We start from the raw sequence: 16953 nt of genomic DNA, 5'->3' as shown, positions 1-16953 counted from the left end.
AGTTGCATGCCATTGGATTACCGAACCCATAGCATTCCAGGGCAGTCCTTCCTGTCCTAAAGCAATCTCAATGAATCGGGCCCTATTTCGGCACTGGCTCCAAACTTGGTCAACCAGAGCACTGTTTATTTTAACATCATATACATCCAACCCTGAGTAGGGAACAGCCTGAGCCCTAGAATCAGCCACTGCTCATGCACCTCTTTTGGCAGGAGTACTAGCAGGGTTCAGCTTTAGCTAGTTGGGTGTAGAAGCCCAGGAAAACTGCATCAAGGCCATAAAAGGTGCAATCCAGGGAGATGAAAGCATTTCTCCAGTCCCAGGGGAAAGCAGCTGACTTCTTGGCTGTTGCTGCCCATGAAAGCCCTGGTGTTGCTCCAGACATTAGCAATGTCGCTGCATGCATTTGCTTTCCGATAAGTGCACTCAGGCTGCCTTTGACACAAGGCAATGAAAGTGAGTGATCTTGGCTTGGCTTTCTGCCATGTGGGCGCACAGTGGGACCTGCTCAGCCAGCCTGAGATGCACATCCTGCTTGAACTTTTGTGTTAGGAAAGGGTGAAACCAAGATCTGGTGACAAGGGTAAAGCAGAGCAGGAGCCACAGAAAGCTTTTGTGTCCCTCACAGGTAACTTAGAAATCCTAAATATGCAAAATAAATAGATAAATAAGTAAGAAACCTTATGATCCCACATCACTGTTACAGTTGGCTGTCTACACACATTTTCCCCACTTAACAACAATAATCATCATATTTGTACTGTATTTTAGCCTGACATTTTCACTAAATTATATATCCTGAATATCTTTCCACTCTTTATTTTTTTCCCTACCACAACATTTAAAAACGGATGCCTAACCATTGATTTATGTATTTAAACAAACTTCTTCCCTATTATTAAAGGCTTGAATTATTTTCAGGTTTTTCACTTATATAAATATATTAGCACGATCCTTGAAACTGAAATTTTGCATACATAATAATAAATAAGCCACACTTATTTCCATAGGAATAACTCTTAAGCATGGGAATAATTACTGAATCAAGGTATGGAAGATGTCCATATTTTTTATATATATTTCAAAATTGTTCTCAGGAGAGTTGTACCAATTCACATGTTATCTCAGCTGCCCGGGGGGGAGGGGGGAATATGAGAGAGGAACTTTTACATTATCCCCACCAATTGTAGATGTGGTGATTTTTTTTAAATTATTAATTGTTGCAGGGGAAAGAGTAGTTTGGGACCACAAAGAAACTGAATTCTTACCAGAAAATTCACATGTAAATGAGATCTTTGGGCCTCAGTTTCACTTACCCAATGCCGTCCCTTTTTGCATCAGTAAACAGAAGCACCTTGGTTTCTTGTACCTGGTGTAGCTTTAAAGAGCTTCCTCCCACCCTGGGAAGAGAGCCCAATTTTATCAACAGTGACTGGGCCCTGTAATAACAGCACCTAGTGGGCATTCATTGCTGGCTAACATTTACTGAGCACTTACCGACATCGAGTAAAGCACTTTACATGACTTTTACCATTTAATGATATCACCAACTGAGATGGAAGATGCCATTACATCCTGTTGTCCACCTTGTCACCTGTTTCGAGGAGAGAAAACAGAGGTTTAGTGAAACTAGTAATTTGTCCCAAATCCCATAACTAAGAGACATTTAACTCTTCAGCATTGTGGAGCTACCAGGGAACACTTTCTAAGTTTAATGTCATAGTTAAGCAAGCAGGCACAGGCCTGGTAGGGGGAGTGGACCCCTGTCTAAGTCACCATCTGGGTCTCTATCGTCCAGTTGACCACGTGGTGCCGGAGCCTGAGTCTGGCCTGACGGAGGCCTATGAGAAGTGGCGTGAGTGGGCTGATGGGAAGAGCTGCTGTGACTATGCCCTGCATGTGGACATCACCCACTGGAACGACAGCGTCAAGCAGGAAGTGCAGAACCTCATCAAGGACAAAGGTCAGCCCCAGCGTGCCCTCCTCCCTCTTCCCTTGGCTTCTCCTGCCTCTCCATCCCACATTGTCCACCCAATTGAGTCACTTCTTGCTTGGAGTCTTGAACATTACACATAAGTACTGGACGTAGGAGTTCCACTTTGTTCCAGGCACTTTGTTACTCAATTTTACTTCCCACAGGATCCTCATGAGCTGGAGATCATTACTCCTGCTTTGCAGATGGAGATGCTCAGGGTCAGAATAAGTGCCTAAGATCACAGAGTTAGTAAGCAGTAGATCTATCCAAAGTCAATGCTGTTCCCCTCTGGGCAGTGTTACTCATTTTTTCGGGGAAAAATCTAAGGAAAGTTTCACTTACCCTACAGAAGGTCACATGGTTAGCAAATATGAAATTAGGAATTTTTTTAGCCTCTATCATTTTGACTCTAGAGTCATAAATCATTACTGTTAGATAATAATAGCATCCTAAGGAAAGGAGCAAAGATATGTTGGTACATAGGCTAGGAACATAGGATATGAAAATTGAGTGTGTGTGTATGTGTGTGTTCTCTCAATGAGGACATGATTTAGGTCCTATTATGTTATTAGAGTCTTCTGTTCTCTACTTCTTTCTATGATTTGGTCTTTAGCTCTTCAACACATGTACCCACATACCCCACACCTGCACACCTATGTATCATGTGCTCTGCACTGTGAAGCAGCCCAAAGGATTTAGGGAAGTGCAGGTGCCCCTGCTGAGCATCCAATGCAGAAGCTGTCCCAAGCAGAGCAACAGAACACATGCCTCCAGATGCAAGCACGGTTATCATATTAGTTGTCTAGACAATGCTAGGAGCTCAGCAAAGAGTGTGTGCCCAGGTTGAGGGGAAATGATGAACTCTCAAAAGATGAGCTGTTCTTTCTATCCATCTCCTTACCTCCAAGCCCTACCCAACCCTTGGGGACACAAAAAGTGACATTAGCTCCCTCCCTTCTCTCTGTGTCTTCTTTTACTCAGGGTATCTCAACAGGGGTAGAAAGTTGAGTGGTTTTAACAACCACATAAGGTTGGGTCATTGCATGGGTGACATAGAGGCTTTCGGGAAGGGTAGTGTTGGGGAAAACTGCCCTGACTTGAACCACTCTGGGTAGGGATGTTCTCAAATTATAATCCATTTTTGGCCTGGAACACTGTGGGCTGAGATGGCCTTAATGGTTAAAGACCAAAATTGGCTTCCTTTCCTCAAAATGATCCCCTATTCCCAAGTCCCACCTATTTATTTTGGGTGAAAATTAAATAGCTCTTTCCTTATAACTCTTATGACTTACGTATCAAAAACTTGCTTTCTGCCTCTATTAGCTCTTCTAGTTCCCAAAGTTGGGATTGATCTCTCTCTCCCTCTCTTTCTCCCTCTGATACCAGAGATTAAACCCAGCAGTGCTTAACCACTCAGCCACATTCCCAGGCCATTTTTATTTTTTATTTTGAGACAAGGTCTTGTTAAGTTGCTTAGGGCCTAGCTAAATTGCTGAGGCTGACTTTGAACTTGTAGTCCTCCTGCCTCAGCCTCCTGAGCTGCTGGGTTTACAGGTGTGTGCCATACTTGGCTGAAGAACAATTCTTAAAACCGCATGTAGGGCAAATATCTTTTTGTTATAAAATCATAAGGAGTATTATTAGGTTGACATATCCAGATTTGAATTTGAACTTTACTCTTTAAACAAACTGTAGAGAATGGAAAGCAAAAGTAGTTTTTCTGTTTTTGTTTTTTTACAGAAAACAGTATCTATAGATATAAGTACAAATTTGTTAACAGAAAAGATTCCTATGCCTGCTAGCATCTTAAAAGCAGGTTTTAAAGAGTTTAATTTTGTTTCCTTCGTTCTCCTCTTGGACACCACACCCTGCACAGGCATGGTGGTGGAGAAAGCATTCATTTATAGTGAGATAAACATATCTCAGGAGACCCACCGTGGAGACCAGCATTCTGTCAAAATGGGTGCTCAGAACTCTCCTTCAATGTGTTATCAACCATTGTCAACCACTGTTTTGTATCAAGTGTCCAACACAGAGGTAACAACACATGTCAATGTGCACAGCCACCTTATGAAGTAGGATATTGTTATTTTTCCATTTTATGGATGAGGAAATTACGTCCCAGGGAGTTAAGTACTCTCAACTCACTGAAATATGTGGTGGATCCACTCACCCCAGTGAGTGATCACAGCTACTGTGCTAGACTGATTCTCCATGGTGTCTGCTGCTTGGGGGCAATGTCTTGGGGGCTGCTGTGCTGGAGGTGGAAGGTGAAAAGTAGGGCAGAAGAAGAGACCATTCTGCTTTGACATCATTTAGGAACTACTGATTTTTATAGGAAAGGGGCGGGTATAGTAGAACGTTCTTGGAGGATTCCAAGTATCTGCTTTATATTGGACAAGCACCTGAGTAATGTGCTTGGGTCCCATGGGTGACAGAGTGGGAATAAAGATGAAGGGTGGTTGTGATAATGACTCCCGTTTTCCCTGTTTTCCCTTCTTGTCTTGCAGGGGTTAACTCCTTCATGGTTTACATGGCCTATAAGGATTTATATCAAGTGTCCAACACAGAGGTAACAACACATTTGCTATGTGGTTTGGGGTATTTTGACAAATTTCATAGTGTTGCTGTTGACCTTGGCCCTTCTGACATGAGTCACTGTGGTCACTGTGGGAGACTGCTGGGCGGGCAAGCGTGCTTCTTGAAGTCCTTGCAGTCCATCCTGCATTTAAAATAAGGTAATGGGCAGGGTGCCTGTGGCAAGACAGAGAGCTAGATTTCCACTGGGAGCAGCTTTCTTGAAGGCAAAGAGGAAGGGCATGCCTAAATCTCCATCTATAGAATGATCCCTTATAAACTCAGTGGAAATGTGGGGCTCTTTGCCTACAAGATCAGGGGCTCTTTGCCTCCTGGCATTTGGAGTAATTGTACCAGCTTGCCTCTGACTCTGTCCCTAGAAAGTCATGTCATGTGTTGGTGTTAGACCAATCTCCAGTATCACAGGAAATGTAAGAAATTAATTCCCATGCCTCCTGGTTAAAAGGTGAAGGTAGGTCTGTCTTGAGTCGTTCAGTGATAAGGGTTTCATGTTTTGTGTTAGCTGTGACAGGGCTGTTAATGCCTTTCGGGAGCCCTTGTTGAGAAAGATTCTAAAGCTGTGTCTCAGCTCGGTAGGAAATGATTCCATTAAAAATGTGTGTCAGAGGCAGAGGAGAAGGGCCCACAGCACTTTGTCACATGTTTGTCCTGCCTCTCCAGGAGTCACGACAGGTTCTGCATTTAGATAGGACCTCCGAGAGAGTTTCTTTGGACTACACTCCTCTTTGCTTATGCATATTTTAGTCTGTTTTCCTAGTTCCTGATATCTTCTGGTTTATTTCATTTATTTTAGCTCTGGCTTTAGTAATTAGTCTTTATGTGAAGTTGCTCAAAGTGGCTGTGAAGGGGACAAAGATTCATTTCTATTTCAGCTCTATGAGATCTTCACCTGCCTGGGAGAACTGGGAGCCATTGCTCAAGTCCATGCCGAGAATGGAGATATCATTGCCCAGGTAACCCCGTTGCTCTCTGGGGCATGCTTTCTGTTTGGGCGTTGCTTTCTGGGTCTGCTTCCATTTGTTTTCTTATTTGTTCAGCCTTGCTTCAGCTCTCAGCATGTGCAAGGCTCCATCATAAGCGGGTTACTAATGGCAGAACTTGCCCTGAAGAATCTTACAGTCTGCACAAAAGGTGAAAGGAGGGGGGATGAAGACAAACACAGAGAAACTAGAAGATGCTGTACAACAGGAAGCCATCTGGCCCTCCTGGAGAATCAGAATGGGAATTTTGAAAGAAGAGGCTTTCAATTTGGGCCATTTAGTGGGAAGGCAGTGCTGATTCTCTCCTGAAAATGAGTCAAAGCTGTAGAACATTCTCTGTCCTAAAGAAAAACCCTAAGGCAGCATTTCTCAGAAGCCAGGAATCCAATCCAAGTCTGGTGAACCTGCTGCCTTAGATAATAAAATTTAGGTCTTGGGGGAATCAGACATCTCATGCATTTCCTAGAAATCACATTGAAAAACCAAGGAAAGAGTGATGAAAGCAGAGGCCCCAAGGCCCAATTGACCATTTATAAGGAAGCAGAGAGCCACTCCCACTCCATCTCCTGGGTTGCTTAATGGAATCGATGAACAGATGTGTCCTAGGCAGGATTTGCTTTATCTCAGGAACATTCAGCATTGTCCTCTGCTAGGAGGAAGCAACCAAGATAGAAGAGGGAGCTCTCTCAGTTAGTCTACTGGCTAGCACCAGTGAGAACCATCATTCATTCTTTGAAAGAGTGTGTCCTGAGGACTTTGCATCAGGCACTGGTCTATAAAAGTGAGTCAAAGCAGATGCATTCCATACTCCAAGTACCAGGCTGTGCCTTCATTTCAGATGTCTGGGACTTGGTGAATGTGATTGGCAGTGGTGTGGAGCCATGCCTAGGCAGACCCTCATCTCAGACCCATTAGCTTCCTAGCAGATGCCGTTTGGTGAACACTTTCTACTGTGTGCCAGGCACTGAGAGTGCTGTAGGGTTTTTGATTTAGTTTTCTTCCAGCCCTCCAAAGATGCTACTATCCTCCCTGTTTCATAGACAAGAGCATTGAGGCTCAGAGGGATTGGCCCAAAGATCACAGGAGATAACTAGGAAGAATAGATGTCAACCTCTAAAGTGGTTTGCCTCAGGGGGCATCTTTACCCAGAGATGGTGTATCTGGGGTACCTTGCTTCTCAAGCCCAGTCTCAGGCCCCCTGTGGACACAGTGCCCCTGCAGTGCAGGGCTCCCGCTGTTGTGATTTCAGACTCTGAATGCTCTCACTTGTAGGGGAGAGGAGCCAACTGTGCAGTTTCCTCTCACTTATGACCAAGGAGACTAATTAGGCCCCTAGCAGTGCATCCCCCACATACTCAGACATAGTGAAATCATTTTCCATAGAGGGCCCTCCCCCTTGCTCCCGGGGGGAGGCGCCGGCAGGACTGCTAGTCCTAGAGGTCCCAGCCTGCCCCCCAGCTGGAATCCAAACTCCTGGTTCTTTCATTCCAGCCTCAGTAGAGGCAAAGGGACTCCAGCCCTCAGACCCTCGTCTCAGCTCCTTCCCCCTTGTGGCCTCTCAGGGCAGACGTTTGTTTCTCTGGTCCCCCTATACCCCTACTCTTCTCCTACCTTGGGGAGATCTGTTCTCAGTCAGGAAAGGAATAAGGGCACTTTTCCATTTGGATGAGTTTCTCTGTGTGTGTTTATTAAATTCAGCTTGAGCTGAAAGATTTTATCACATTGTCTAAATGGAGACAGCTGCTATACTGAGTTTCTTGCTGCATTTCTGCAAGTGACTTAAGAGCAAGAAGTCTTTTCCTCTGGGTACCAACAAGGGCAAGTTTCAAATTTTCAAGTTGGCAGATAGTCTGAGAGGCCTACTATGTGCCATGCCTTGGAGAGGGAGGATGAAGAATGGGCTCCTTTTCTCACTGGCACAAGCCACAATGGTTCCATGACCACATCTGATATTTGGTTGTAACTGATGAACGCCTCACTGCCCTGGACCCCAATGTCAGGTACCATTGATGGGTCTTCATGTTGCCATCTCTAATCTTGCAGCTGTAGGAGAACCATGGATTTTAGAGTAGGGCTTCCCAACATGAGCAATACTTTAGAATCACTAGGTTTTATGGATTCCAGAGATTCTGATTGAGTAGGTCAGTAGTAGGGTTCAGGAAATTGTATGTTGAAGATGTATCCCTTGTGAATGTATCTGGAAATGACTGCTTGAGCTAGCTTCACCTTCTGCATTATCCTTGCATATCTGTACCATGCAGAAAGTGAGTGTCATATAATTCCCAAGATGCTCTGGCTGTGAGCCTTCACCTTTAATTACTTGGGGGCAATTCAGAATGAATACCCATAAGAGTTTGGAAGAAATGTTATTCAGTCCAGACTCAACCAATGAAAACTGCAAGAATGAAAAGTGGAGGTGCTTCACCAGGAAAAAATCAGTTTCTGACCTTGTTGGGTTTCTTTGTTCTTCCCTTTTTATATTGGTTTTAGTACCTGCATTTGCATTTTCCTTTTTATTCCATAAAAAAACAAGAGGAGTTCTTTTCCAGGTGGTCAGAATTCTTTCTTCTAGATCCCATAGTTGCAAACTGAGACAAGGCTTGCTCCATTTACCATTTCCCCTTCAATACCAGGATACTCCTAGGCCATTAGGCTAGACTTGCTGGAGCAGAAGTTCTTAGGAACCAGTTATTTCAGAGTGAATGCCAGCAAAACTGTAGATGTAGTGGCTTAGGGTTTCTGCCAGTTCCAATTAGCCCCTGTGTGTGTTCACTGCCCAGCCACCTGCTTCTTTGTGAAAGCTGGCCAAAAGTCAGAGGAATTTAGCAACCAACCACGAGGGGCAGGCAGTTCTGCAGTATCCACAACGTAGTTAAATAGAATTTGAACCAAAACACTAATTTAAGTAATGCTCTCTAGAGGCATTATTTTGTCTGGTTAAATTCTGAATCCATTAATTTAAGCCATGGTGTTAAAACATAAAAACTGAGAGGGGTTTGTTAACTGTAGATTGCTAGGATTCAGCCTTGCATCTTCTGATCTGAAGGCCAGAATAGGGCCAGAAATCCTCATCACTACAAAAGCATCTCAGGTGATTGTGATGTAGGTGGTGGGTGAACCACACTTTGGGGAATGCAGCACTAACCCGTAAACTCCGTGAGGTCAGAGGCTATATCACTTTAATTCAGATGCTTAACCCAGAGCCTAGCATGAAGCTGATACTCAGCCCATTTTGTTTAATAAAAGGGTTTATAGTGCATGAATGAACAAACCAACAAGTTAAGCAAGCGTATGCTCAGAGGCAGCTGAAATAGATGACAAGTAAGTGATTTGATGTGACTTCTGATGCTTAATGCAGACAAAAAGTGGGCCCTTTAGTAGACTCACTGTCTTCCCCCTAATAAGAGGAAACCACGCTTAAATTTTCCTCCCCACTTTTTAGTTAAGACTCTACCCTATATTGTAATTCTAAATATAGAATTAATATATTTGTTTCAGAGACATTTTTTCTTCTCAAGCACATTTTTTGATCAGAACATACAAGTGTATTTTTTTTTTTTTAATCTTAGCTAAACTCGTTGAAGAACTTTAAAACTTTTTTTCTCACTCTAGGAGCAAACCCGGATGTTGGAAATTGGGATAACTGGCCCAGAAGGACATGTTCTGAGCAGACCAGAGGAGGTATGTTATAGGGCTGGAGGCCTTGGGGGTTGGGTAAGGGGAGACAGAAACAGTAGCAATGGGGGCTCTCTTTTTTACCAGCATCTTCTGGGAGACTCTTCTTATCACAGTCCTGGCCACCTAGCCATGGCCTGCCACTCCTTTGATTTTGAAGTGTTTCTGTTTGATCTGTTTTCCTGAGCCACACGTATATCCAGGGTAGGAGTAAATATTGCTGAAAGGTGGTGAGAATTTATAAATACCAGACAGCAGTATTGGAACATCTCTTTCAAAGACCACTTTGGACTGGCTCAAGGGCTGTGAGAAAATTAGAAAGGAATGTAAAGGAGATACTTCCTTTTGACCCCTTAATCTCTCTAAAGATAATACAAGTTGCGGTGTCCTCTGGATTTTCAGTAGGAATGCTAAGTTTCTAATTTCTTTCTTAATCATTGTGAATCTTGGAGACATTTGTACTTACTCTTTATTTCATTTTGTGTTTTGAGTCTTGCAAAATTTTGCCCGTGAGTTTTTCACAGGGACCATGCCCATTGATTTGCATAAGGTTATAATTATATCCTGGTATGGAAGTTTCCCACATATAAAATAAATGATGATGTGCACCTATGTTTAGCAGCTGACGAGCCAGTAACTAGTGACTAGTGACTAGTGACTGATCACATTTCTCTGGGATGTCCATAACTTACCTGCTGGCATGGGGCATAGAGCTGAGGCTGCCCATATGGCTGACAGCAACTTGGCTTTGGGACAGCAACCAGGGACAGGTACCTGGAATGAATTTAAAGCTCTTCATGTCAGTGAAGCAAATCCTGTTCCTGTTGTTGTTCCAAACTATACAAGAGGTAAAAGAAAGAATCAGAACCAGAAAAGATGCCATTCCATTGCACATTGCTTCTAGAGCTTTTTTAAAAAATTGAAATGTAATCAACAGATACAGAAAATTGTTCCCGTCATAAGGATGCGATTGCTTTTCACAAATTGGATACACTTGTTCAAGAAGCACATAGGTGGTGATAGAGAACATTATCAACTCCCAGAAACTCCCTGGTGTCTAGTAACATTTTTGTTGCCCATTGAAATAATGTATAAGTTTGTGATCAGGATTCTAATTGTACAAGGTGTTCCTGAGAAGTCTGTCTCTTTAGTAATTCTGGGTGCTTTGGAAAGCTTACACACCTGAGTCTGTACTAAGTGCATAGATTACCTCAGTTATCCTTGCTGCTGCTCTAGGTAGTTGGCATTGTATTGCACAGTAAAGAAGCTGAGGCTCAGAGAAGTTAAGCCACTGACTGATCATGTTTGAAGGATTGGAAAATCATTTACGCAGTGTGAGCAGGCCAAAATGATCAGCACTGTTTGTGAAACTTTGTAAATGCTGGTCACTGGAGAGATGTGCTGGCAAGATGGATTTCTTCAGCAGCAGCCAGGGGATTTCAGAACAAAGTCTATTTTTGTTCCTTGGTTTGTTTTTTCAACCTCCTCCCCACCCCCACCATCCCAACCTTCTCTCAGTTCCGTCTCCTTTTTAGTAAAAAAAAAAAAAAAGAAAAAAAAGCCTCTGAACTGCAAATCTCTACAACGCTGGAAACCCTTTTGGGTGAAGTTGGAAGGTGATGTAACCTTCCAAAGATAGTCGTGTTGTCGAAGTGTGGAAGAACCTGCAGTTCTGGAGGGAATGACATCAACGGGGTCAGGGCTGAGGTCAAGGGGGAGCTGAAGTGGTCAGCAAAGGCGTGAAGGGGTAGGAAGGAGTGTAGGAGGAGCCGACCCCTCTTCAACTCAGAGCACACCCAGATTCCATCTCAAGTGATGCTGTTCAGAGTAGAACCCCAGGCACAGAGCAGCCACTCCTGGGTAGGGCCTCTGGGTGCTTCAGATGGGAGACTGCATTCACCTGCACTAAGGTGCCTCCAGAATCTTGTCTGCATGGAATGAAGTGCAGCTTGAGGGTCGCCAGCTCAGTCATCAAGTTCCTGGTGCCTCTCTACTGATCTGCATCCACCACAAGTAGTCACTGGTTTGCATTATACAACCACTGGGCATCTGCAAGCTATTTTTGGTGTTTTTTTTTTTTTTTTTTCAAAGCACTGGGCTGCACAGGCAAACCAGAAAGTCCTATCCATACAAAAGGGATCTGTTGCTGATTGAATGGAAAAATGCCAATGTCTCTGCTCTGGGCTAAATTGAACTAACTGGGGCTTTGGGTAGTAACACAGACTCTCACCTGGTCAGAAACTGTGATCAGCAGTAAGACCTAGAGCCACTCCTTAAGAGACACTTGCTTTGGCCCACGAGTGGAAGGATTAACTCATTTAATACTCCCAGCAGCCCTGGTTGTCAGGTCCTGTTAGTATCACCACATCAAAGACAAGGAAATAAGGTATTGAGAAGTTGTGCAAGGTACCTGAAGTCACACAGCCTGAAGCAGAATCAGGACTCAGAATCAGGCCAGGCAAGAGAGCCTGAGCTCTTGGATCCTACTTTGTTAATAAAATAAGGAAAAACACATTACTTCTTGCTTAATAAATGCAACTGGGTTACTTAGCATATTTGAAAACATGAATTCTACACTAGGGTGGGATGGAAGAGATCAATAATAAAAGAAGTCTTTGTGCTGAGAAGCCTGGGAATTATTTGTATAAGAAATGCCTCCTCAAATTAACCCTTTGCTGACCACCTATTGCTGCAGGGAAGGATTTGAGGAGCCACATGCCTAATGGCCTTTACTGGTTATTCCAGAGTGGATGGTGTGGTGATTGTATTTTCCCAAAGAATTTGCCCTGAGAAGAGTGGGGAGCAGAGGCCTCTGTTTGGGTGCAGTATTTGTAATACCTCAGGGAAAGGAGAGAGAAGGAGGTACAGGGAAAACTCTGGCTTTCGGGAGATCAGTACTTACTCTGTGAAGTGATGATCTCAGGCAGCAGTCCTTTGCTTCACCCTCTCTTACCTCCATTTTACCAGGGAGGGTGGAAGCACCAAGGAGCTAAGTGAAGAGACACAGCAGGAGGGGAGGGGGTGGGTCTGAGGCCATTCTGTTCCAGACCCAGCCAGGGTTTGAACCTTTGCATAGCTCACAGTATGTGGAGGTGGTGCGTGACAGGGGTGAGGCTCAGGTTCCTATTGACTCCTGGAAACCTTCTTTTTCTCCTGCAGCTGGAAGCTGAGGCCGTGTTCCGTGCCATCACCATCGCCTGCCAGACCAACTGCCCCCTCTACATCACCAAGGTCATGAGCAAGAGTGCAGCCGATCTCATCTCACAAGCCAGGAAAAAAGGTGATTTGTGCTTCTAAGATCTCAGAGCCAGTAATGTACTGCAAAGCCTCTTTCCTCCCTGGCTGGTCCATCCTTCCTTCCCTAGCTGGTCCATGTAATATCAGTGCTCACTGCTTTATTGCCTTGCTCTCTAGAGAGCCTCTGCTACACCCAGGATCCTGAGATTTCTTCCACCTGGTATATGAGCAAACAGAGGCAGTGATTTGTCTAAGACAACACAGCTCAAATCAGTTCTTCTGAGACTCAGTGCACCTTCCTTCCTCTTTTTGATCTGTCATTTTTGGTTCACATTATCTGAACTGTATAAATGGACTTACTAGTCTCCATTGCACTGATTACCTCCAACTGGCTTCAACAAGCAAACAGAAGTCAGTGGTTGGTTGTGGGTATTTCAGGCATAGCTCGATTGAGGGGCTTCAACAGTGGCATTAGGACTCTATCACTCTTATTCCCTTCTTGACTCTCTTTCCTGCCTGATGGCTTTATGTTCAGTATGTGACAAGAACAGAAGCCAGGAGACAACTTTTTTCCTCAGTTCTTGGTGAGACATGATGGAGAAGTAGAACACATCTTTTGCAGCAGCTCAAGCAATAATGTCCAGGAGCATGTGAATGTCTTGGTTGTGACCATATTCACATCCCTGCACCAAAGACAGCTGTGGAGATGGTCTAATGTGGCCAGGATTGAGGGCAGAATGCAGGGACAGGGCCCCACTGCCTGAGCACACAGTTTAGCACAAGGTATTTTAGCAAAGGGGTTGAATGGGTCTCCAGAGATTGTCTAAAACCATGGCTTCATGACCTGGGGCTCTATCCCTGTCAGCTTCTGCCTTCTCCTTTTCTCTACTCCTGTTTACTTGGGTTTCAGTTGCTTGGCTTGTGCTTAGCTTAAGTGTACTCCCATTTCAAAACTCTCTGTTTTTGGTCCCTGTCCTCAGTGGCAGACTAATGGGCTTGATGGTGAAGTCGGGGAAATGAACGGTGTTGGAGAAGCTGGAGATAAAGGTTCTGTGTTTGGTTGTGAAAGAGAATTGACCTTGCCTAGTTGTGCAGTGGCTACTGCTGTGTAGTGTCAGTGTCCACCCTGGTGGTGGAGAGACTCAAGATGAGTGATTCATCTGTCCAACTAGTCTAAAAAACTCCATGTGTGGGTGAGTGACTGGAGTGGCTAAGAATAGTCCCAGCTGATGGCCAGCTGGGTTTTCAACTGCCTGGCCTCTGGCTGAGGGTAGTCCCTTTCTTATGGGAAGGAGTCTTGCCACTTGTCTGAGGTAGGTTCTGAGGCATCTTCAACCTCCTCATGTTCATAGTAGACTTGCTGTTTTCTCTTGCAGTATTTAAATGCCTCAAGTGAAATAGCAGTTGTTCCCCTGGGTGGTGTGAGTCATTGGAAAGCAGGAAAGCAGCCCAATGTTCTGTACCCATTCTTGGTGGTGGAGACAGGGAGAAAGAAAGGAGAAACTGTATGGGGGCCCCCATCCCTACCATGCTGGCCATCAACACCCACCGTCTTCACCCTCTCATGCCTTTTGTCTGATGGCTTTGTCTTGCCTGGGACTCATCACCAGGATATCCTGGGCACCCCCGAGCATGGGAAGTTTCAGTTGTATGCTGGTCTTATTTCAAACTTCATAGAGAAAATTCCTCCTCCTTAGTCTTCTGGCTCCTGATTCTCTGGCAAGAGAACTTGTGCAGCTGTGCCTCCAGGGTGGAAGGGAGGTCCTATTTCAGTGATGAAAAACTGGCTGCTGAGATTGAAGCCAGTAAACATCTCATAGACTGTCATTCTCAGGGAAGAGCCTTCCAAGCAGGAAGACAGAGACTCACAGTGCTTACTCTTCCCTTCCTGACCATGTTTCTGTTTAAGTTCTTGTAAGTTTAATCACCTACCACCAGGGCTCTTAAGCAGCTCAGCATGGCTGCCCAGAATTAACATTAAAAAGCTACAATTTAATGAGAACCAACTCTAATACCCAGCACTGAGATAAATACTTTACATTTATTATTATGTAGAATTCTTAAGGAACTCTGAGAGGCATGTGCTGTGGGCACTGCCATCACCCTTTTCCTTTGCAGGAATTATAATATGACCTGTTTAGATGTCCCAGGTAGGAGGGCTAGTACTCATAATGACAATCTTTGCTTTTTATATTTCCATGCTAAGTGTAGCCCAAAGAGACAGTTCCTCCATTGTAAAGGTTGCATTTTTTCTCAATAGTAGTTGAGTGCTTGCCTTGAATTTCATTTTTTCATTTATTTGTGGTCCTGCATACTTTAGTTTGGTTAATATCTTTAGAGAGCTCTTGAAATTCTCCTAAGTTACCTGTTGATCCTTTTTATGGGCACCCCATAAAAACAGGGCTGCTATATGCAAATCACACCATTGCTTTCTTCTTTTGTCTATGGCAAACATCACTAATCAATCAGAAATCTATTTTAGTGAGACCAGAAGCATTATTAAATTTCTTCCCTACCTATAATTCTAGTTAACCATTACCAATTGATTGGAATTGAAACAAAGCAAAATTTCTTGATAATCCTGGCCATAGAGCCTCCCAGAATGTGACCAAATACAAACTTTGATGGTGAAAGATGGATGACCAAAGACTGAGGCTTTATACAAAGCATCCTTGGCCCAAGGTGCTGGCATAGGTTAACTTGGTACCAACCAACTTTCTATGAGACATCTTTTGCCTTCTGTATCATTGTCTCTTCTTCCTTAAGAAGCTCAACTAAAGCTTAGATCAGTGTATTTTCTATTTTCCTTCCTCACCTGATTCCCCTGGTTCCCGTCACAGAATTCCAGAAGCCAGCCTCATCATCTATGGCCACATCTCAGGGGTTTGGGTCTCGTGGAGCAAGTCACTTCTTTGCTTAGATTAAGAAGTAACAAACTCAATGAAAAATACTCATGAGAGCTCATGGATTTGACTTTCTGGAAGCAAAAGTGTGATCTTATAAAAAAGAATCTAGCAATTTCCATTGATGCATGGCACATTCAGGGCTTTGAGCCCTATAATGGAAAAAAAAAGTGGAAGGTAAAGAAATATGTATTTCCTGAGAATCACCTGTGTGCCATATCCTTCATATCTAAAAAAAATCCTTTAATTTAACAAGCCTGGGAAGTAGATATCATCTCATTTCATCTATTCTAGGACGTACCTTGCATTTTAATATTTCTGAAATAAGGATGAATCTTGTAATAAATATATATTTTTCTTATATTTTCTTTGCCTCAAATTTTAATTTGCCTCAAAATTTGTGGATCAATACTGCATCTTACATTCTTTCTATCCAAGTAATATGAAATTGCTCACATTTAGCACAAAGAAAAAAAAAAGCCTAGAAAAGGTGGGAATGTGGACTTGAACCCAGATCTGCCTTACAGCAGATCCATAGCCTTGAGTAGGCTTAGGAGCTATGATTAAATATGGCTCAGTGCAGCATATACTTAATGCAAATCCATTGCCTATTTCCCCCCTTCCAGGAAATGTGGTCTTTGGAGAGCCCATTACTGCCAGCCTTGGTACAGATGGAACCCATTACTGGAGCAAGAACTGGGCCAAGGCGGCTGCATTTGTGACATCCCCGCCTCTGAGCCCTGACCCGACCACTCCTGACTACATCAACTCCTTGCTAGCCAGGTTGGTGCAGGATTGTAGAGCTGCAGGGGTTTTGTGGGGGCATCTTGGGGCCAGCTGGGATGGGGACTGCAGTTGTTCCATCCACCAGCTAGAAGTCCTCCTGCAGGCTTGAGTATAGAACACAGGCTCTCCCCCATCATTTTTCAAATGATAATATAGTCACAATGTGGGTAATGGTCACAGCAGTGAATACCTGTGTGTGCCCAGCTAGGATGAAACTCCACGCATGATCTCACTTGCTCTTCCTAGCAACTTTACAAGTGAGGCTCTGCTAACCCCAATTTACAGTTTAAGCAACTCTAAGCCAAAAAAAGTTTAAATAATTTGCCTAAATTCAAATAGTCAACCATGATGACACTTAGCCAAAATCATAGGGATACTCATTTGTTGCTCTGTGTACATGTAAGATCAGGCCATCACTCCTTTGAGGTCCTTTGATTTTGCTACAAAGGAGATGATCTCATCCCACCCCCTCACCTTCCAGATGAGGTAACTGAGCCTACAGAGGGGAAAAATCTCTTCCAAGTTCACACAAGACAGTAAGGATTAGGAAAGGGATTTCAAACTCTGGCACTGGACACTGGACTCTGGTCCCTGAGGGGCCCCAGCCAACTCACCTGTTCACACAGAGCTCTTCTCCTTTTCCAGTGGGGATCTTCAGCTCTCTGGCAGTGCCCACTGCACCTTCAGCACTGCCCAGAAAGCCATTGGGAAGGACAACTTCACTGCCATTCCTGAGGGCACCAATGGTGTGGAGGAGCGGATGTCTGTCATCTGGGACAAGGCCGTGGTAAGGGACTGA

General features: G+C 44.0%; 1 protein-coding gene across 2 annotated transcripts in view; it reads left to right on the top strand.

Annotated features, from left to right (window-relative positions):
* Dpysl3 (dihydropyrimidinase like 3) overlaps positions 1–16953 on the top strand; it is a 105686-nt gene that overhangs the window by 78771 nt on the left and 9962 nt on the right. For both annotated transcript variants that reach the window (XM_026384342.2, XM_026384343.2), the window contains exons 4-10: positions 1799–1963; positions 4486–4547; positions 5446–5526; positions 9166–9234; positions 12388–12508; positions 15995–16151; positions 16800–16941. In XM_026384342.2, coding sequence (XP_026240127.1) covers positions 1799–1963; positions 4486–4547; positions 5446–5526; positions 9166–9234; positions 12388–12508; positions 15995–16151; positions 16800–16941 — 797 coding nt within the window. The remainder of the gene's footprint in view (positions 1–1798; positions 1964–4485; positions 4548–5445; positions 5527–9165; positions 9235–12387; positions 12509–15994; positions 16152–16799; positions 16942–16953) is intronic.

This window comes from Urocitellus parryii, chromosome 1 (genome assembly GCF_045843805.1).
Source record: "Urocitellus parryii isolate mUroPar1 chromosome 1, mUroPar1.hap1, whole genome shotgun sequence".
Classification (NCBI taxonomy): Eukaryota; Metazoa; Chordata; class Mammalia; order Rodentia; family Sciuridae; genus Urocitellus; species Urocitellus parryii.
The sequence above is the reverse complement of the archived record's forward strand: the minus strand, read 5'-3'. Positions and strand labels throughout refer to the sequence as shown.